Raw genomic sequence first — 22,057 nt, forward strand, 5'->3', positions numbered from 1 at the left:
CTAACACGCGTAGCCATGAGTGGGAGGTGGAAGCTAGCTTGAGAAAGGCTGGTCTGAAGGTGAGGGCCCACAAGCTTGGGGAGTCTCTCTGTTGGAAACACCTTGATGCCCATTTGAGGATATGGGGATGAAGCAGGCTCAAGGGGTACCTGCCTCTGCTTTGTCCCTAGCGTGGCACCTGGATGACACTTAGATCCTCCCCACGTGGATGGCAGGTCTGCCAGGAGGTGGGAAGTAGCCAGTGTCCTGGCTGGTGTCACACTTAGTGCTAGTGGGCAGTGGCCCCTGCATCCCAGGGAGGGCGCCCCACTCTGTCTCAAGCTCCTGCCCTGGGTCACGCGTGGCCCCATCTCCACCCACAGTGAGGTTCAGGGGAGTCCTCTCTGGGGGAATGCTTAACTCCCTCGCTCGCTTTCTGTGGGATGTACAAGGCTTCCAAGGAGGGGAAGCAGCTGTGGGTGACTGGTACCCTCCCTCCCCAGTTGTTACAGAGCAGGCCTGGGAGCCAGGCTCCCTCTGGAGGTTTTCTTGAAGATTCCTTCCGTGTAGCAGGTGTCCAGCGGCCACTGCCTCTGTGCCACGGCTCACCGTTCTTTGTCTTCCTTTTTGCAGCATCTGCAGCGCACTTCATCTACTCAGGAATCCTGCCCCCCCAAACCTCCAAGGGCTCATGAGCTCAAGCTATTGGTGAAGAATATTCGAGCCTCGCTGCTGAGCCATCCTGGTGCTTCAGGTGGGTGGTGGCGTGGCAGGGGCGCCCAGGTGAGGGCGGGGCACCCGGCTGGCTGTGGATGTGACCGTCTGCGGTGTGAGCAGAGGGGAGGAGGTGCCTTGTGGGTTGTCCGTGGCCTTTGCTTCCTCCTGTGGAAGGGGGGTGCCACAGGGGGGGATTATGGGTGTCCGGAAGGCTTTGGGCCTGCCGGGAACCCTGTGTTGCCCAGAGAGGCTCCTATGGAGACAAGACAGAAACATTGCAGAATGGGTGATTCCTTTTCGGTGATTCTGAGTCAGTGCTGAGACCCCGGATGCCTAGTAGCCTGGGACCGGACACGTCTTTCCACTGTGGTGTGGTTTTTGCTAAGAGCAGCGATGAGTTCTTTGTATTGTCTGAGAACATCGGGGTTACTTATATTTATTTGTGGGGAGTTTCCTCCTGTTCCAGAAGTGCAGGTAGGACTCACTGAACTACCTAGAAACTGTGAATGAAGCTGGGTATGGGTGGTGTTTTGGTAACTCACACCTCGCCCCCTGAGGCCACGCCGCTTAGCGGCCGGGAGGGGCTCCCGGGACCCAGTCGGCCAAGGTTGGGGTCCCAATTTCTAACCTCTGCCAGCAGGTCCCCATCTGAGTCAGAATCTCTCCTTGAAAGTGACTGTGGTGATTAGTAAGATGATGTGTGTAGAACACCGAACACCACCTGGTACACGGTAAAGGGCCAACATACTCCAGTCCTTTACTGTTGAATTTTTTTTATTTTTATTTATTTATTTTTTTGCGGTACGCGGGACTCTCACTGCTGTGGCCTCTCCCGTTGCGGAGCACAGGCTCCAGACGCGCAGGCTCAGCGGCCATGGCTCACGGGCCTAGCTGCTCCGCCACATGTGGGATCTTCCCGGACCGGGGCACGAACCCATGTCCCCTGCATCGGCAGGCGGACTCCCAACCACTGCGCCACCAGGGAAGCCCTACCGTTGATTATTGATTACACAGTATATTCACGGCTTTCTGCCATGGGGCAAGTATTGCCTCGAAGCAGACACAACTGTTCACTAGTGAAATGTCCTGTTATCTGGATCAAATACCTCAAAAAGTTTTGACTGAGCTGAGTTAGGTATAAAAACCTACATCTGGGCTTCCCTGGTGGCGCAGTGGTTGGGAGTCCGCCTGCCGATGCAGGGGACGCGGGTTCGTGCCCCGGTCTGGGAAGATCCCACGTGCCGCGGAGCGGCTGGGCCCGTGAGCCGCGGCCGCTGAGCCTGCGCGTCCAGAGCCTGTGCTCCCCAACGGGAGAGGCCACAACAGTGAGAGGCCCGTGTACCACAAAAAAAACAAAAGCAAAAAAAACAAACCTACATCTTTGTAAGAGGGAAATGGGTTCTCTGGGAGGTATCCCCAGATTTAGCAGTTACCCCAGATGCCCTTCCTTTTCCAAGCTGTTAGTTTTGTCCCAAGTGAGGCCCACATCTCTGCTGGAGTAATGTTGCCCCCAGGGAGGGCCCTCACCAGAGACCTGAGCCCGCAGTCAGAACCAAGGGGGGGAGCAGGGGCACTTGGGGCAGCCCTGGGCTGTGGACATCCAGTGAGTATCCCCAGATGAGGTGCTTTGAGAGTTTGTAAATGGCAAATGAAAGGAACACTGGACCCTCTGAGCCACAGGTCCAGTGAGCCAACACCAGACATTTAACTCGGCCTTTCTTTTAGATGCAAAATGTCTTAATGCAACTAGAAAACAAAAATAAAAGCCAATATGGTGCCCCTCTGTTTGATTACAGGCAACATTAACCCAGTATGTGTAGTTCAGCTGAATGATCCCATCCAGAAGTTCTCCAGCACCCTCTCGAAAAACACTACCACCCTCACCTGGGAAGAAGAATTCACCTTGTGCGTAAGGGGCTCGGGTTTCCATGGCCACACCTACTCAAGACTGCCAAATTCTAAAACCATTCTGCAGCACTGTTCATACAAAAGAAGGGAGGGAGGGAGGAAAAAAGAAAATATAAAAAATTAAAAAGAAGCATATTAAGCATCTGAGGAAGCTGTAAGTCAGACATGGATTTCTTTTGAAGGCAGCTCTTAGTATCGATTCACTCCTCACCGACATACCCACGCCCCGCTGTGACGAGAGATCTGTCGTTGGGCCTTCCACTTGCTTTAGAAACACACACCATCCAGAGCAGAATGGAAGGAAACTTCCAACTGTTACCAAAATCTGACAAAGAGAATGGAAAAAAGGAAAATTATAGACCACTTACAAATTATGATGTAGGAATTCTGACTAATGTATTATCAAATAGAATCCAGTAGCACATTAAAAATAATACACCAAGACCGACTGAGTTCATACCAGAAATGCAAGGATGGTTTAATGTGACGAGATCTATTAATGAAATCCACTGTGTCACTAGATCAAGGGAGAAAACAAACTTATTATTTCTCTATATGCCCAAAAGATATTCAGTGACATTTAATAACCATTTCTAATTTTTGAAACTTAATTAGAACAAGATTTATGGTCACTTTTTTCATATGATTAAAAACAAAGAAACACTGTAAGTGATAAGTAGTAGGAACAGTCCCACTAAAGTCAAGAGAAGGATACCAACTGTTTTGTTCTAGAAGTACTAGTTAATGCAATTAGATAAGAAAAAGAAATAGTACACAAGTAAGAGGCAAAACTAATCGTTACTTGGAGATAATATTATTGCATATTTAGACTACTCCATAAAATCAATTGAAGCTATTAGAAATGATGAATATAGGGTAGAAATAATAATATTATAAAAACTAATGTAAATAATATTTCAGTAAAGTAGCTGAGTACAAAAATACAGAAATCAATCCCTTTCTGGTGCGTAAACCATAATTAGAAAAAGTAAGGGAAGACGGTGTCCCGTGTATAATATAAAGAGCCTTTATAAATTATTAATGAAAATATGAGTACTCTCTAAGAAAACTGGGCAAAACTTCTGTACTGGAAAAGCAAAAGTAAGAGCCGTAGATAGCCAGAAACATCTGAAGAGATGTTCAGTCTCTAATAGCTAAAGTAATGCAAACTTAAACAAAAGAGATTGTTTTTCGCCTTATAGGTTGGTAAAGAAAAAGTGAGAAAAGCCAGTGGAAATGCTGTATATATTAGAATAATCACTCTGGAGGCCGTCAATATGTATAAAAGAAGAAAATCTCTTATATGCATGTACCTTTTGATTGACAGTTGCTCTTTTCCTAAGGAAATAATCACAGTGTGTGCAAAGGCATATGTATGAGGATATTTATCTCAGCTTGTTTATAATTACAAAATATTGGAAACAACCCATTATTAAGGGTTGGTGATTAAGGAACCGGCTGCATAAAATCTCTTAAGGCCAGAGCGTGGAATACTAGACACCTATGAAAAAGGATGTTGCTCTGTAGTTATTGACATGGAAAGACGTCCATGATATCTTAAGTGAAAAAAATAGGTTACAAAGGAGGAGAGAGGCATGTTATGTTCTGTATTTGTTTTCAGACAATTATATGGCTATATCTTTCGATACAGTACCTACTAGCCACATGTAACTCTTTAAATTTCAATTAATTAAAAGCAAACAAAATTAAACCCAGTTCCTCAGTTTGCACTGGCCTCATTTCAAGTTCTGAATAGCTGTATGTGGCTAGTGGCCACCGAAGTTGATAGCAGCTCTACAGAACCTTTCCACCATCATTCAGAAAGTCCCATTGGATTACCCTAGGAGACCAGTCACCAAATATTAACAGTAACTATTTCTGGATGGTGAAGTTGCAGATAATCTTTGTATTTTGGTTATATATCTGTCTCTTAAATATTGATGGTGATTTGCATTCCTTTCTATCATCAGGAAAAAAAAATACTATTTCAAGAAAATAGTAAAGCATTTTTAAGGATTCATGGCCCTTCTTCCTTTCCACAGTGAGCTGAATGCCAAGTCGAGGGAGTTGCACCTGCAGATTTCAGAGGATGGGCGATCCTCAGAAGGTGGGTGGTCAGCAGGCAGACGGAGACCCTGCTCTCTGGGAGGGTCATCCAGTGGCCCTGACCAGGGCCTTGGGGTGGGGAGGGTGGGAGACCCAGCAGAGCCTCGGCCCCTCCCCCTAAGCCACTCCAGGTCTTCCCAAGGGAATGTTTGGTTGGAAGTCCATTCTGTTATTAGCAAGGTCAAACGTTTTGGGAAAGAGTATATTCAACCGGTTCTTTTCTTTTTCTTTTTTAAACGAATATCAAAAATCTTTTATTCAACAGTTCTTGGCTTAGAGAAGTTCTCAACCCTCTTAGCCTTAATAGACCTTTTACTTTTTTTTCTTCAGTTTTTAATTGTGTTGATACATATAACATAAAAGTTACCATCTTAGCAACTTCTGAGTGTAGAATTCAGTGGTATTAAGTGAATTCACATGGTGGTGCAACCATCACCGCCGTGCAGCTCCAGAATTCACCTTACAAAACCCAAACTCTGTCCCCATTAGACACTCGCTCCCCAGGCCCCTCCCCCAGCCCCTGGCCCCCACCCTTCTGCTCTCTGTCTCCATGAATTACAGCTGACTCTTCCTTGTAGAATAAGCCGTAGCAGCTTAACTTGGACACATGCTTTAGATACAAGTCAGCAACGAATAGAGGTAAAAATCACTAGTGAGCATGGACCTGGTGTGTATGTGTGTAAATCAGTAGTTTCAGTATTTAGTAGGTTTTTAGGAATCCCTATGAACGTACCAGAATTGGGAAAGGTGACCCTTCCCTGGCTTATTCAGCTGTGAAACCTAGCCATCTGGTTACCTCCTAAAGTCACAAAGGCATAGGAAAAACAATTCAAGCTCCTGGGTAGTAGCAAGGATTTTTGAGGCAGTTTCCCTGGTTCTGTAGTCTAGAGATAACTCCTGAGATAAGAACTGACATTCCAAGAGAGGGCATGTGGTCTGAGCACAGGGCGGAACCACTGTTTTCCTAATCCATTCCTGGAGCACCACCCCTGTTGGCTCCATTGGAATTTCATTCCAGTCCAGCCCGATGGGATCTATGAAATCTCAAACTTAAAAAAAAAAAAACAAAACCCAGAACAAACAACAACCATATAACCTTTCCTCAGGCTCATATATTTTTAACATTTTGCCCCATTTCCTTTATTATCTGTACTCACAATTGCTGGTTGCTCTCACTTTGCTCTCTCTGTCTGTCTACACACACACACACACACACACACACACACCCCGAGGGTAAATGTGTGAACCATGTGAGTGTAAGTTTCGGGCATCCTGGCCCTTTACCCTCAATTCTTTAGTGCGTATTTCCTAAGAGTAGGGATATTATTTGTCCACAGCAAGTTATCAGCTTCCTGAGTTACACTGGTCCACTTCTTCACTGCCCAGATTCCAGTTTCCATCAGCCAAGCCCCTGAGGTCCTTCCTAGCAGTATTTCCCAGTCCTGTGTAGGATCAGATACTACCTCTTGATTGTCACATCTGTAGCCTCCCTTGGTCTGGAACAGTTCCACAGCCTTCCTTTGTCTTTTATGACCTTGACTTTTCTAAAACTTTCTGAAACGGGAGCATCTCCCAGTGAGCGGGGCGTGTGTCCAGAGTTGTTTCTGGCTGCAGCCGCTCGTGGGCATCCTGTTCCTGTGGAACCCCATGGAGACGCCCCCGATGTTCCCTGTTTGTCCCTTGTCTCTTTAGCTCTGTTGGCGATGACGACCGTCCCCTTGGATTTGTTCAAGAAGCAGCCTTCTGGGCCACAGAGCTTTACGCTGACCAGCGGGTCCTCCTCAGGCAGCTCAGCATTGGGTTCGGTCACTGCAGAGGTATGACGTCATTCTCTACGATGCCAAGGCCCAGCTCAACCCCCTCGAGAAAAGGGACCTCTTCATTTATGTCTGTCAGGGTCTTGCTCTCGCTTCAACGTAAAGCAAGGAGCTTGTCCAAGACCTGATGTTTCCTCCCAGGCATTTCTAGACATGAATGGGTTGCTTCCTGCCCAGGGTTGCGTTGCACTGTCTACCTGACGTAACGTTCCGTGATGCCCTTTCACGCCGGCCTAACCCAGAAAGGGCTCTTTTATGTCGTTTGGTTCTCCAGCTTTTGTTCCCATCATTGTGTGCTGAGTGGCTGGGTCTGAGCCCGGGTCTCATCATCCTGTGTCAGTTCCGGGGATATCGGTTAATTATAAGTTACTTATGATACTAAGCGACAGCTAAAGACATCAGAGGTTATTGCAAAGGCAGGCAGCGTGCCGTGGCGGGGTGTCCGTCTGCGCTGCCTACGAAGCATGTAACCAGCCCTCTCTGCAGTTTTCTTACATAGAACCCGGTGAGGCGAAACCCTGGCAACTGCCTCCATCTGTTCCTGCTGCAAAGATAGAAAAAGACCGCACGGTGATGCCGTGCGGGACCGTGGTCACTACTGTCACTGCCGTGAAAACCAAGCCACGCTTCGACGCAGGGAGGGCGTCCCCACTGAGCTCCGGTGAGTTTCCTCCCCACAGAAACTCTGAAGTCACGCCTCCCCTGTAAATGTCTTGCCTCTATAAACTGCAGAGCGCTGTAGGCTGCAGGATTATCTGTAAGAAAATGTCCTGGTACGGGAAGAATGGGAATTGGCAAGGCTTCTGCATAGCTTTTTTTTTTTCAGACAATTATCTTTCTATCTTGTCAGACACATGACAAGCCAAAGCAAGGTTCAAACCTGTAGTGAATTCTGAAGGTAAAATCTAGATACTAGATGAAATATCCCGTTACATTAAGTACTCCATGAGGTTTACGTGGGGACAGCACACTATCTTGAAACATTAGATGTGAGCGGCCAGCATAGAGTTTCTTCTGGTAAAAGCCATTCATTCGAAGGCTTGACGTGCAGTCATTTTAGATCTAGCCGAATTCTGTACCTGTCCCCATGGCCACTGCCCTGGAGACAACTTCTGTATAAGTGTATGATTTATTATTTTTTTAAGTTTATAATGTGTTCCTGCCTGTACAAGAGTATTATCATCCCAGAATAAATCACCTGGCACTGTTCTTGAATGCAAAACAGAAAGTGAGATTCCAATTTAATCAAAAGTTTTCTGAAATTTTATTTAAACCTGGGCTTCCAATGCCCCTTTTGGGCATTCCTCCCCTCCCCAAAAAAAGAATCAGAGAGGTTGTTAAAAATATCTTAGGGTTTGCCTCTTACCTTTTCCAACTGCATGAAGTAGAGTTGAAGTGAGGTGTGATTTCACTTCCCGGTAACTGTAAGAGTCAGACAGCTTTCGGAGGGCTGTTGTAATCAGGATGTCTCCCGGGCAGAATCTCCCCTGAGAACACCTGTGAAGGTGAAGGTCATCGAGAAGGACATCTCCATCCAGGCCATCTCCTGCCACGGCGCCCCCGTCAGCAAGATGTTCTCTTCCTCAGATACAGGTAACGCAAGGCCACTCGAGATGGTCCCCGCTCAGCTCCTTCAGGCTCTGCCCTTGAGCCCCACATCTGGTGAAAAGGACGCTTTTCCTTTGTAGAGTTTGGGGAGAGGTGTTTTAATAAAGTAAGTGAGGAACTAACTAGAAGGAGAGAAGGGAAATGGAAGTCGATGGAAGACCAGGTGTGGCGCTGGCATCCCTGCCTTCAGTCTTAGGGAACACTTGAACAAAGTAAGCGCAAAAAGCCAGCTGTGCCTCACTGTGTCAAATTTCTGAATGTTATTTTTTCTCTTATTCAACATACTAGTTCCACGGGTGTCATAAAATAAGCAGGACTCAGGGGCCATAATCATAAAGGCAACTTTATTTTGTCCCCCACTGTCCCCTGAAACCTGTTTAATAGGATTAGTCTCCCCTGGAACTCTGAATGCAGATTTCCCACTTTTATGGTCGCTTGTCTCTTGGAATCAGAGCACCATCTAAATTGGGGGGTTAAATTTTCTCCCTTCGCTCACGTGTGACCTGCAGTCTGAGAAGGGCTGGGTGGGCAGCTTCTCCCCACCGCCGTCCACTGAGTCCTGTTTCTGACCTTGCCAACATCAAGGACAGGACAGGGAGGGATAGGCAGTGGGCAGGCAGCTCTCATGTGATGCCTGCTGTCTTGGGATGGCCGTGTGTTCTCCAAACCTGGCGGAAGTGGAAAACTGCCTCTTTCCCTGGGGGAGCTTCCCTGGTTGTTTGGAAGCTGCAGGGCCCCCCCAGCTGCAAAATCCTAGACAGAAGCAGTGCCCCTCATTGGCCGCTCCTGGGGGCCCTGTCTCAGCTCTGCTTTGTACCACGGGGGCACCTTCACCGCGGGCTGACATCCCTGCTGTGGCTCCTCCTCTTGTCTGTGGGTGCTGGCAGCCCGCACCGTGCAGCCAGGAGCCCTGCAAGCTTCCTCAGGCACAGCTGGCACCTGGACGGGCTCGCCGACGAGGGACAGAAGCTCTGGGCTCCGCGCCCCCCCGACTGGTGTCCCACGGCCTGGGACTCACAGCGCAGCCCTCTCCCCAGGCGTCCTCACCACATCCCGCTCTTCCCCCCGGGGTCGGCAGCCACAGAGTTCTCAGCTGCTTGGTCCCTCGCCACTGCCTCGGGAAATGTAGCATCTGTGTTTTTAGAGAGATTTTAATAGTATCTTAACATCCAGTGATTCCTAAAGGATTTCTTCCATTTTATCACTTTCAACAGGCCTAGTTTCTTGAAACCAAATCCACCTCTACTTCCGAGAAAGATGCTGGGCTGGCCTTCTCTTAAGGGCCTTTCTAAACCCTCCTGGCATTGACCTAGACATTTTCTAGGAAGTTCTAAGTTGAGAAATTTTTTTCTGTAAAAAACATTCTCAGGAATTAAAATTCCTTTACTACTTTGAGTTGATATCATAAATTTTTTTGTTGTTTAACTGAAAGTTATCATAAAGTTTTATGTGTATATGTTTACCAAAAAAAGTTGATCATCCTTTTGTGGGATATCAATGTATGTTTTAAGTCATTAAAATACACACACACACACACACACACACACACACACACAAAATGTAGCATCTGTTGTCAGCGGGTCGAGGCCAGACTGAGAAAAAGTCCTGGTAACATCCTGCCCCTTAATCCCATTGTCCTTTCCATCTTCCTGCCGCAGCAGACACCTTAGTGTGAGTTCCAGCAGCAGCTCTGCGTGGGAGAGACCTGGCGGGGCATCTCAGCTCCGCCGCCCACCTGGCTGTCTCCTACCTGCCCCATTTCTCAAATGGAAACTGAAAGGCACCTCCCTCAGAGGGCTTGGGGTTAATTACCTGAAATAATGTGCACGGAGCTCCTTGCAGGGCACAGGTCCGTGTAAGCCCTCCCCGGATGTTGGCCCGGGTGTGGAATTAACCCTGGGAAGAAGCAGCTTCTGTGAACCAGCCCTCCGTCACCCTGAACACTAGTTTTTGTGTTCAACCACTCCTGGGAGGGCCAGGGAGTAGCTGCGTTGCCTTTCAAAGTTCACAGTCTCCCCAAAACTCAGAGGTTTCTGTTTTTCACCTCAATCGAGGCATATTTACATTCATTAAAGTGCGTGATTTGAAGCGTACACCTCGGTGAGTGTGTGTAACCACAGAGCATAAGCTCCAGACCCAGGGGCGTCACCTGTCCTGCTCATGAAGTTTCCCCAGAACCCAGCTGTGGACACTTTGACATCCGGCCTCTGCTTCCTAGCTTCCAAGTCAGCTTGCAGTACTTGTGACGGGCCGGCTGCCCACGAAGTCACTGTCTGGCCCTTTACAGAAAATATTTGCCAAACCCCTGCTTAAAGACCAAATCTGTCACTGCAGAAGTTCCTGCCAAAGCTTCAGATTTCGTTAACGTGCTTCACGCCCGCTTTTCCTCCGGCAGAGCTACTGGTGCTGAGCGGTGCCGACCCGGTGGCCGAAGTCGCCATCCGACAGCTCAGCGAGTCCTCGAAGCTGAAGCTCAAATCCCCGCGGAAGAAGAGCACGATCGTCATATCTGGGGTCTCCAAGGTGAGCCTCTGCCACTCGCCCCGCATCAGCCCGGCCCCAGCCTGTGATCAGCTCCGGCGAGTTCCACCCCCAAATGTCAGCTTACTTTCCCTCACCCACGAGGGGTCATTCGTGACGCAGCTTATCCTGCTGAGGAAGGAAACTTGAAAGTTTCTGACCGGGGATGCTTTGGTTGTCGAGAGGTTGGTGAATCATGTGAAGAAAACTTATTGAAAGAGAAAAGACCAGCGTGATGTCAACTCCCCTTTGGGGCAGAACCTCCACCCTCGTGGCTGCCCCATCCTGGGGAGCTTTCACTTCACACATTACACGTTTCCAAACCGTTTCCATTCTGCAGTGAATGTGTATGCCTTTCGCGATCAGAGAAACGAAGCTTGTTTTAAAACTTATCCTGACCCCCATTGCTTCCTTCTCCTGCTCTGTGACCTTTGTCCAGAGCAGCTGGCGGGTGCGAGGCGTCCCGGGCGGACGCCGGGCAGGCAAGGGCCCACATTACAGTCCCTTACCCTTTTTAACGTTTCAGAACAAGCAAGGAGAATGTGAGCAATGGAGGGGCGGGTGGGACATTGGGTAGCTGGGAGAGGATGAGGAAGATGAATTTTTGGACACGGAGGGTGGGTTGATACTTTGAGGGCATGAGAGGGTGGGGCGGGAGGGCATGATGACAGTTGACCCCTTGGCTACTGGGAGAGGAGCCAGAACAGGTCCTGGGAGGCGCCGGAGGTGAGTCACCAATGTGGCCTTAGTGTCCAGGGGCCGGGTGAGTCTCTGGGCTTACCTGCGTGCGCTTCCAGAGGCAGCCAGCAGGGGGCGATGGCGTCCCTGGAAGCGCCTGGCCCAATGTCTTGGGTTTTCTTTAGGATGAATAAATAAATGAGTGAAATAAGGGCAAGGCTCGTGACCGTCTCCTCCTCTGTGCCTTCTCTGAGATTTTATTCTAGATCATTTAGTCCATCCAACCGACTGCAGTTAATATCTTTGCTGATGACAAAACTCTCCCAAACTGAGTCAGTGGGCACTTCTGACTTGGCTCAGAAAAGGGCAGTTGTCACCTGTCACTTAGCAGACTGTCCTGTGCAACTGCCACGCAGATCAGGAACAGCAGACCGGCCCCCAGGTGCCCGCCCCCCCCACCGCCATGTCCCTGCAGCCGCTTTCCTGCCCTCCAGCGAGCCACTCTCCCACCCCCAAGCGCCTACATCTCTTTTACATATAAATATAATTCTTAGGATACAAAGTGCATAGCAGCCAGTTCCTCCTTGCAGGAAACACAAAAATGCTGTAGGAACAAAGGTTAAAGATAAATCGAATCTGGCACCCCGGAGCTCACATCCTCTGTCACCCTGTCTGCCATCCCATACGTACGTAGGAAGGATGCTCTTCCCCCAGACCCCCCCAGCCTGCGACCTCGGGCCGACCCTCTGCCACTGGAGACCTTCGTCCACTGCGTTTCAGCCCATGCTTCCCTTACCTGCCTCCCTGGAGGGCCGGGGTGCCTTCTGACGCTGAAACCGCCAGCCAGGATGTTTGGACAGGGCTGCTGAGGCTTTTCCTCGCCCGCTGCTTCTTCCAAGTACCCTTGGCATCTTCCTCACCCTGACTTTGTCTCTCACCCCCTGGGTAGACCTCACTATCTCAGGACAACGACGCCTCCCTGATGCTGGACTACGCAGCCTCCATGGACAGCACCTGCCAGAAGGGTGCCCCGGACCAGCCAGGGGCGGCCGTGGCCCCTGCCCCACCCGAGGAGGGGAAGGAGACCCCCGCAGGGGCCCGGCTGGCCCTGGAGCCCCAGGAGACTGAGCTGGATTCCTGGGACTTGGAAGAGGAGCCACCGGCCGGGGCCGGCGCGTGGGGTGGCCCGGCCCCGCGGGACCCCGCTGGGGATGAGCTGTCGGAGCACTCCCTGAGTGTGTCTGAGCTGGAGCCGGGCACTTCCCAGAAGCGTAAAGGTACCAGCCCCTCCCGTGCCCGCCCTGCCCACCCCTCCTCACTCCCCACCACTCCCCCCCGCCCCACGGCTTTGCTCTCCTACTAGTTCCAAGCTAAGCAAGTTCTCACCCTCTGCTTTCCTTCCCTTCTCCTCTGCAAGGGCACCCCACCCTCAGCGCCCCTACACCTGCAGAAACACCTGCGCTGAACATCCGGGCCCATTTAGAGCCCGTGGGCAGGGGCAGGGGGTGCGGGCTGCATTCAGAATCCTTCCCAGTGTGAGCGGCCGGGTCGTCTCGCTTCATTTGTGGAGGCAACTCGTGTTCATGGCTAGAAGCGCCCCTTCCTCTGTCTGGGCACGCCTCCCCGCAGGAGTAGAAGTATCCAGAGCATTGAGAGGGGTCACCAAGAGCCAGGTACCACGATTGAGCCAAAGAGACCAGCCGGGCAGAGACTGGGCTTCCCTCAGCTGCGGAGATGGGCACCCCTCCCCTTGTGTGCCTCTCAGACTCCCCCCGCCCAACGGAAAGCAAACCAGACTTCTCCACTCGACCCTGACAGGGTCCACGGGGAGATGAGCTCCCTAGAAAATTAGCCATTAACTTAGTATGTGTGCAGTGGTGAGCGAATCACTGCATTGGAATAAGCGACTGTTTCCCGTTAGCGCTCAATCAGTGCTCTAAATCTGTAGATGTCTTCAACGCGTGCAGTTTTTCCCTGAAGATACTTGCCGAGGGAATGTAGTCCAGAGGCTCGGGCCAGTTCTAGATATGAGGCTTCAAGACTCACTGAGTCTCAGCTCCCTCCTCTGTAAATGGGGATGTGCCCACCACGTGCACCCACCTCCCCGAGAACCCCACCGGCCAGGCGGTAATAGGAGAGCCCAGTGCGGAGGACAGGCCGGGAGAGCCCAGGCAGGGGCCGGAGCCAAACCAGCCGTCCTGGGTGCAGCTCGGCACCAGGTCCCGGCTCCCCCGCGAGTGTGGACGTTAGGAGTCTCGGCCACTCGGGTCGGGAGCCTTGGGGAGCTGCTCTGTTCTTGGTGCCACGGGCCAGGGGTTCCTACGTGGGGTGATCGTGCCCCCTCCCCGGGGGGCACTGGCCATGGCTGGAGACCGTTTCAGTTGGCACAGCTGGGGGCAGAGGGTGCTGGGGGTTCAGGTGGGTGGAGGCCAGGGGTGGCGCTCAGCACCCCACCGCAGCATCCCGTGGCCCCAGCGTCCCCGGGGCCGAGCCGAGAGCCCCGCCGGGGAAGGTCGGCATCCTGCCTGGCCCTCCTCTTTCCCGTTCGCTTCCTGGGCTCCCCCATGACCCACCCCCTCGCCGGAGCAGAGCGGGACAGACGGGGTGGAGGCCAAGGAAGAGGCGGAGAGAGAGGAAGAAGCAGGTTCCTGGGTGTGATTTGCAGACCCTGCGATGGAGATCGGGCTCTGTCTGCCTGCCTCCCGGGCTTGGCACCTCATCCCGAGGACCCTGTCGGGGGGCCGGGAGCAGCACGGCAATGAGCACCGCCCTCTGTGGTGGCTCCCTGGCTTCTGTTCTGGAAAAGGTGGCCCGGCCGCTGGTACACAGCCCGGCGCGTGCCCCCGGCCTGGGCTTTGTCTTGGGGCCAGAGCAGCCCAAGGGGGCTCCCCTGGACCTGAGGAAGGCAGGTGGGCGCTGGGCAGGGTGGAGTGCAGGTGGGGTGCCCTGTCTGTGACCTGATGGACCAGCAGGCCACCTCCTCTTCTCACAGAACCCGCCCCTCCCTCCCGCCGTCCGTTCATTCTGGAAGGCCGAGCCTCACCACCCCGGGCCCGTTCGGAGGCCGCTGCTCCTTCATCCCATCCCTCCTGCCCTGCCTCCCTCCCTCCCTCCCTCTGCTGTCCCTTCCGCGGAGCTCTTTCCCTTGGGTTTCCGTCCTTGCTGTGTCCTGGCCACCCCGCTCCTCTCCCGTCGCCGGCCAGGTGGATGACACCCTCACTCTTGGGGACGTGCTGCCGGCAGGTGTGCCTTTTGCTCCACCCTGAGGCCTGGCAGCTGGGGCCGGGCACGGACGCTGAGCCAGCGGTCATGCACCTCACTCTTAGCGCTGCACAGACCCGGGAGCTTTTAAAGGGACACACTGGGCAGCGTTTTAAAAATTGCTTTTCATTCCATTGTTTCCTGAGAGATTTGCACTGGGCATCTCTACGAGATACTGTCAGAACCTTAGATGATTACGCTTTATGGGTACCAAATAGTTTTCCTTTTCCACCAGAATTTCTTCCAAACTGGTGATCTAGGGGGCAGCTCTGTGGAGTTTTCTCTCCTTTGTAAACTGAAGCCTATTTTTCAGTTCAAGAACCACCTGCATCCCCTGTCATAGGAAGGAGTTGGCTCTAGCTTTCCAAGACTGCCTATTTAGCATTCCCCTGGAACCCTGCTGATTGGAAATGTACGTGTGGTCATGATGCAGCCAGGACAGGAAATGCATTCCTCAAATTTGGTTTCATTTTTAGCTTGACAAAGCACTGATGTGCTGGTACAAATACGTGAATGTACTTAATACAACCGAGCTCTACACTTAGAACCGGCTACGATGGCGCATTTTATGTTACGTGTATTTTACCAGAAGTAAGAACAGAAGCATTGGTGGAGACTGAAAAATATTAAAAAGGAAAAAACAAACCTCTCCAAGCAAACTGCGCAGTAACGTCCCATGTGGTGTATAACGCAAATGCTTCAAACTCTTACGTCTCTCGTTCTGATTCTGCTGTTGCAAACTTTTCTTTTCACCTCTTCCTTCTCTCCATCCCTGCTCATGCCCTTTAACTTAAGAGGATCGCTATGCCAACCAGAATTAATTGCCTACACAGTAAGTTGTTTTTGTTTTATATATATATATTTTTAATTAAGTATAGCCTTGCTATGGGAAGAGCACATATTGTAACTAAGCCGGAAGTTCACCCCTCCCCCCCTTCCTTTTCCCTCCCATCGCTTTCCACCTGGACCGTCCCCGGGTGCCAGTTTTCCCATCTTCCTCCTTCAAAGTGCCCTGGTCTGGTAGTAGAGGGTCACCATCTCAGGGGAAGGCATCCCTGTGTTAGCTGACGTGACAAAACCACCTCGCCAAGAAATTCAGACAGACCGACTCCCTTAATCGTCCTTGGTGCTAAAAAGTCGTCACTTCTGTAACTGGGCCTTCCGTGGTTCCCCTTGTCATCTAAAGCTGTTCTTTGGGCAGCAAACTATAATTTATAAGGTTGCTTTTGGTCACTGTTTTCCTACCTCTAAGATGTTAAGATGCATTCTTCAATGAGCAATTTACGTCTGTTGAACTGAGATGAGTGGGAATAAATTTGGGAATGTTTGCAACATTAAAGCTCTAATTTAGAATAATTATTTTTAATTCCTTCATATATCTGTTTATACCTTAGCCTTGCGATGTCTTTGTATTAACCTTTAGTCTTATGATTGTTTTTAGAACCCGGGAAAGATTTGTTTTCTTCCCTGTCCCATCTAAGATTTTGGTTCTTTGCCTGAAATTTCACATAGCCTGTTTCCAGATCTTACCTTCAGGCATCTTTAAGGTTGGGAGTGAGGCCTGCGTCTTGCTTCTTGTTGTGCGGATGAGGTAGCCCAGAGTGAAGGAGGTGGGCTTATTAAACCCAAACGGCCCCAGCGGCCTTGCCCCATTGATGTGAATTTCCCTTTCAGCAAAGGGTGACAGATTCTGTGGGCCCAGAGTCAACTGTGACATACCAAACTGGAGTTCTTCTCTCGGCCAGGGTTCTCCAGGGAAGCAGAACCAATAGGTTCTGTATTTCAAGGAACCGGTTCGTGTTGATGAGTCTGAAATCTGCAGGGCAGGCAGGAGCTGGCGCCGCAGTCTTGGGGCAGAATCTCTGCCCCGGGAACCTTCCTTTTTGTTCTCAAGCATTCAGTGATTGGATGAAGCCCACCCACCTCACTCCGGGTTATCTCCTAGAGCTCAGGCACTGAGGGAGATCTGGACCACATCGACCAGGAGCCTTGCCCTGCGGCACTCAGCTCAGTACTGGGATGGAGTCACTGGGCGTTCTGGGACAAACTGGCACAGAAAACAGAGCTCCGATGTCCATTGGTCACAGCGGCGCCTTACGGCGCCACCTGCCAGCAGCCGAGGGGGCACTGGCCCGTCTGAGCTACGACCTCACGCCCACCTGTGGTGCGGCCACATCAGCGTCCGCTGAGCCCACCTGTGGCCACGTCCTTCCAGCGTTACTTGCCCCAAAGGTCGTGTGCTTTACTGGCCAAGTTTAAACGGACGATAACATTTTTATTTAGTCATGAAAATGGAATAACCTCTGTTTGTGCTGGTTATGTTTCATGTTTGCTGAGTTAGTCTGTGGACCCTGGAGATGGGCTCACATTGCTAGAATGTTCTGTCCTACCCAGGCCGCCAGCATGCCTCTCGGGAGATTTACATCATTCTGGAAAGCCTGCCAGAGTCGTTCCCAGAGAGCAGGGCTGTGCTCTGCGATCCCTCTGGGAGCTGCGTCCATCTCGCCCTCCAGAGGCTTCGCCAGCGGCCCCCCGCAGACCGGCGCTCCAGACGCCTACTGGCCACTTCCAGCTCAGATGCCATCCTTAGCGGCACAGGAGAGCCAGGCTCGAGAGCACGGCTTTGTCGGGCAGAGCACGTCACCCCTCCGAGTCTCTGCTTCCCTATTTGTAAGCAAGAGATAAGAGCACCCTCAGAGGTGGCTGGGAGACGTAACCGGGGCCCCAGCCTGTAGACTTGCAAACCTCTGTGTCTCCCCTCACATGACTGTCCTCTGTCCAAGAAGCCGACGTCCCCACAGAAGCCATGACAAGTGGTGTCAAGTTAGGGGAAACGCGGACCTGGTGAGCCGTGCACGTGACCTCAGGACGAAGCACGTCAGGGTACACATGACAGCATCCGGTTCAGGCGGTGACGCTGAACAGGCAAAGTTAACAGCACAGCACACCTGCTCCAGAGGGTGGGTGTAAGGACCAAGAACAGAAACACCGCGTGGCAGGCCTGTCGGGGCAGCACAGGTCCGCAGCCGACATGGCGCTGGCTGGGGCGGGGACACTGTTGAAACAAAGCACAGCCAGCAGGGCCGTTTAAACAGTTACGGCCAACACATCTCTACCAGCTCTGCTCCCAGGACGCAAGTCCTTGCTGTTTTGTGTTAATGTGATGAGAATTTGAAGTTTAGGCGTTTCAGGTGCAATGTCATCTAAACGAGAGAAAGCGACCGCTCAGAAGTGTGCAGACTCCCTTTTTAAAGAGTTTTGAGCACAGCTGCCCCTCGCCTGTTCCTGTGTTCTGTTTTCTCGCTCAAGCCAGGGTGCAAAGCCAGACCTTCAGAACCGGATGCTGTGCCCTGCAGGCTAGGCTGCCATGTCCCCATCTCCCGTCCCGCACGGCCCTGAGATATTAAAACGTGAAGGGGCATCAGGAAACTATGTAGAAGAAAGTGAACGCCCTGCTTACCTTCTGCCCTCTGGTCTGGTCCCCGGTGCTGACGTCTGTGTCCTTAGCAGTTTTCCACGTACCAAGTACTGATGGCGGTTTGACCAGACCTTGGTGGGTGGTTTCCAGCCCCAGCTGCATGTTAGAAAGACCTGGGATTTTTTAAAAGATGCTGATGTCCAGATGTCTCCCCAGAACCCCTCACATCAGGTTCCCCAGGGCTGGGACCTGGACGTCTGGAGTTTTTCCAGGTTGCTGGCCGACTCCAGCGTGTCTTGGGGCTGAGAAGACGGCTGTAGCATCTGCCCTCTGCCCTGATCTAACACGGGGCCTCCAGGGTCCGAGGATAAACAGGAGGACGTGGCCGCTGCTTCAGGACGCTCATCTTAAGTCACATCCTCCCCTGCCCTTTCTTGTCTGTGTTAGATTCCTGGGGCTGCTGTAACAAAGTACCGCAGATGGGGTGGTTTAAACAACAGAGATTTCTTCTCTCTGAGTTCTGGAGGCTGGAAGTCCACGATAAAGGTGTGGCAGGGCTGGTTCCTCCTGAGCCTACGAGGGAGAATCTGTCCCAGGCTCTCCCCCAGCTCCTGAGGGTTTGTTAACCATCGTGGTCACTCCGAGGCTTGCAGACGCATCACCTTGAGCTCTGCCCTCATCTTCACGTGGCGTCTCCCTGTGTGTCTCTGTCCAAATTTCCCGTTCTTATAAGGACAGTAGTCATACTGGGTTAGCACCTGTCCTAATGACCTCACTATAACTTAATTGCCTCTTTAGTGACCGTATCTCCAAACAAGGTCACGTTCTGAGGTGCTGGGGTTCGGACCCCAACATAAGAATTCTGGAGGGACACGATCCAACCCATGACACCGCCCCCGCTCACACCTCAGACCTTGGCTCCAGACCCCAGACTGAATTTCAGCACAGGGACATGTATGACATGGGCTTTGCAGATGGAGCCTTCCGGGGAGATCCTCTTTCTGCCGGGCTTCCACATCCCTAGATCTGCAGCTGGCCTGGGGGACGGACTGGTCTGTTCCCCTCTCCACACTTCCATCCCCTGCCCCCTGCCCCGGGGAGATGGGGGTGGGGTGTGGCATTAGGGTCCAGGTTAACGGAGTAGGTCCAGCAGACCTTCCTTCCTCTCCTCTATTCCAATGTGACAGCCCCCCATTCACGTGCTATTTGGGGGCTCCAAGCTTAACCCAAAGCAGGTACCTAGAGATCAGAAATACCTCCTAGGTCCCCCCCCCACCCCAATCTGAGGTAACCTGGTCAGGCTGGGAGGCCCCGGGACTTGCAATATGCTGGGTAGCTGACCGGTGGGCATCCCTGCATCTGCCCCCGGGACTGGCCAGAGTCCAGAGTCAAGCCCTGTCGGTGGTGGTGACCCCTGCCGTAACACACCCTACCCGGTGGTTTTCTGAGATACGCTGCATCCTACAGGGATTGGAACGGCTCCCGGAACAGACCTTTCTGGCCCAAGGAGAAGCCCGTTGAGCCTAAAGCCACTGACACTTTTATACTCACCCTTCTGCTTCATCCCTCTGCAGCCTTCCTCAGCCCCCCGTACACCGCCTCCAGCTTTAGACAATGGTAGAAAATGTCCGAGTGAGTCTTCGCAGTAGGTTGATTGGACCCAGAGAGCAAATGAAAAACAAATCTCTTGGACAGCTTTGACCAAGTTAAATTCGGCCCATTCCTGGCGCTTTGAGCTGTGTTCTGCTGCTTAACCCGGGCAGAGCAAGTAGGACACGCATCCTTTTTTTTTTATTTCATTGTTAATTGGAAAATTTCTTTTTTTAAAAATTTTTTTATGGAAGTACAGTTGCTTTGCAATGTTGTGTTAGTTTCTACTGTACAGCAAAGTGAACCAGCTCTACATACACATATATATATGTATATCCCCTGGGACATGCATCCTTAAGTTCAGGTCCAGTAAATGGCCTCTTAAAGTCACGGGCGTGCTGGTTTTCCCGAGGTAAGTGCTGCTTATGCAAGGGTCTGTGCATAAGGCTGAGTCAGATTCCACAACTGTCCATACATTTCACGTAGAAAAGCAAGTGACGCCTTCCAGCCTCCCATCTGGATAAAGCAGGATGGTTTCTGCGTACGTCTTAGGTGTTGAAGTATTCTTTGTATCTGTCGTGAAAAGAATGGATTTTGCCAAATCAGCTGTAAAGCTCCTTATTGAGATGGTCAGGCCATTCTTTCAAAGTCACTAACACCTACATGCACGTGGTCATGGGTTTCCCAGCCTGGCTGGAAGGGCCCCCTGATCCCCCTGAGCCTTGTTCATAGGATGTGAAACTAGTTTGTGAAAATGGAAGCAGGTTAGTGGGCTCTGGCCATCGATATGTTAGCTGGCATTTAACCTTTAAGGAACCATTGCCGTGGAAATCATTGCCGCTGCTAATTTTTTTTCTATTTCATATTGCACCACTTGACGTCATATACAGATAGGTCGAAGCAAACAAAATTGAGGGGTTTAGGTCTAAAGTGGTCAAGTAACAGACATTTCATGTGACTTAGCCTGATACACACGTGCTGGATCTGAAGTTGTAAAAGATCTTCCTCCCCAAAAGAATAAATGTGACTTAAATTTCCTAAGAGAGTGAATACCATTGTTCTCAGAGTCCTTAATTTGGTTTTAATAGCATGAGCGTCCTTTCTGGGGCACAAAGCACTCTGCCGTTTATACCCCTCCTCGTGATGGGGAGTCTCTAAAAGTCAGGGATCTAGACGCCTGCCTGGGAATGGACTCCAAGTGACCTACCTGCTCACTGCGCCTTGGAAGCACCTGTGCTGTGCTCAGGCCAGACCCAGCTGCCTTTCTTGTGCCAACAGGGAGGCGCGCTGCAGTCACAGGCTGCCTTCTATTAGAGTCGCTGGAGGGAGCCGCCTTCCTTCCTTTCCTCCTGGACGCGTCGCCCACCGGGCTTTTCACCCGCAGCCCCGCTGACCCCGTGCCTTGCTCTTGCAGGAGGGATTTTAAGGAAGGGCGCGAAGCTGTTCTTCCGCCGGCGGCACCAGCAGAAAGACCCCGGCCTGAGCCAGTCCCACAACGACCTGGTGTTCCTGCAGCAGCCGGCGGGGCTGCGGAGGAAGGGGTCGACGCTTGCCCGGTTCCTGAACAAGAAGCTGCTCTCCAGACACCGGGGCCAGAGCACTGCAAACGGCGCCCCCCTGGACCCCTGCCCGTAGGCCGGCGCGCGCCTCCTTCCCCGTGATGCTGCCGACGTGGACCCTCCGTAGCCACCCGCCAGGACACAGCCAGAGGGCCCGTGAGTTGTGGACGGCCTCCCTGTCCCCAGTCTAGCTGGGGTTTTTTCCAACAATTTCATCTTTTAAAGGGGGAAAAAAAAAAACCAACAGAAAACATTCTTAGTCTGCAGCCAGGAGGTTTCCCCCGGAGAGAACCTACAAAGCCCAGTTTGCCACCGGAAGCCACGAGACCCGACGGCTCTGCAGCGTGGGCGGTGCTCACGTCTAAGAGTTGAAGTTAAATGGGAGAAGGATATTTACCACTGTGTGAACTATGGAACTTACCATAAGGGGCTGTGGACGGGCAGGGGAGGGGGACAAGCTTTGCCCTCCATGCTCTAACTTTGGTCCGTGCCTGGACCGCATCACAAAGAGGAGGCCGCCTCTGTGCTGTCACTGTGAACGGAATGGATGGGTCACCTCTCCTAATTGGCTGCTCAGAATAAAAAGTGCAGGCGGCCCTGAGTACTGAGAGGTGGGACACAGGCAAGAGAAATTACCATGGGAATGGAAACACTGACAAACGTAGGAAGACATTTGCCTTTGGTATTAGCCATATAACTTGAAAAATTATGCAAATACTAAATATATCCTATGCATATTATGCTGAACACTTTTCTAAGTTTGCTTTGAGCCTATCTACGAGTGGGAGATATATAAATCCTTACGTGGTTTTTATATTTTTCTCTGTAGCATCAGAGCTGTAATAATACGAACAGAGCAGCCAACACAGGGAACGTTTCTCTCCCGTCCGGCCTCC

At 51.5% G+C, this 22,057-nt stretch overlaps 1 protein-coding gene across 1 annotated transcript in view; it reads left to right on the forward strand.

Moving 5' to 3' along the window:
• C2CD2 (C2 calcium dependent domain containing 2) overlaps positions 1-21,427 on the forward strand; it is a 58,418-nt gene extending 36,991 nt beyond the window's left edge. The window contains exons 6-14 of the mRNA XM_082839149.1: positions 613-733; positions 2,493-2,601; positions 4,647-4,711; positions 6,403-6,527; positions 7,014-7,188; positions 8,007-8,120; positions 10,531-10,658; positions 12,283-12,610; positions 21,017-21,427. Of these exons, the coding sequence (XP_082695275.1) occupies positions 613-733; positions 2,493-2,601; positions 4,647-4,711; positions 6,403-6,527; positions 7,014-7,188; positions 8,007-8,120; positions 10,531-10,658; positions 12,283-12,610; positions 21,017-21,237 (1,386 nt within the window). The 3' untranslated portion in view covers positions 21,238-21,427. The remainder of the gene's footprint in view (positions 1-612; positions 734-2,492; positions 2,602-4,646; positions 4,712-6,402; positions 6,528-7,013; positions 7,189-8,006; positions 8,121-10,530; positions 10,659-12,282; positions 12,611-21,016) is intronic.
• The last annotated feature ends 630 nt before the right edge of the window (positions 21,428-22,057 follow it).

This window comes from Leucopleurus acutus, assembly GCF_964270905.1.
Source record: "Leucopleurus acutus genome assembly, chromosome: 5".
NCBI classification, from domain to species: domain Eukaryota; kingdom Metazoa; phylum Chordata; class Mammalia; order Artiodactyla; family Delphinidae; genus Leucopleurus; species Leucopleurus acutus.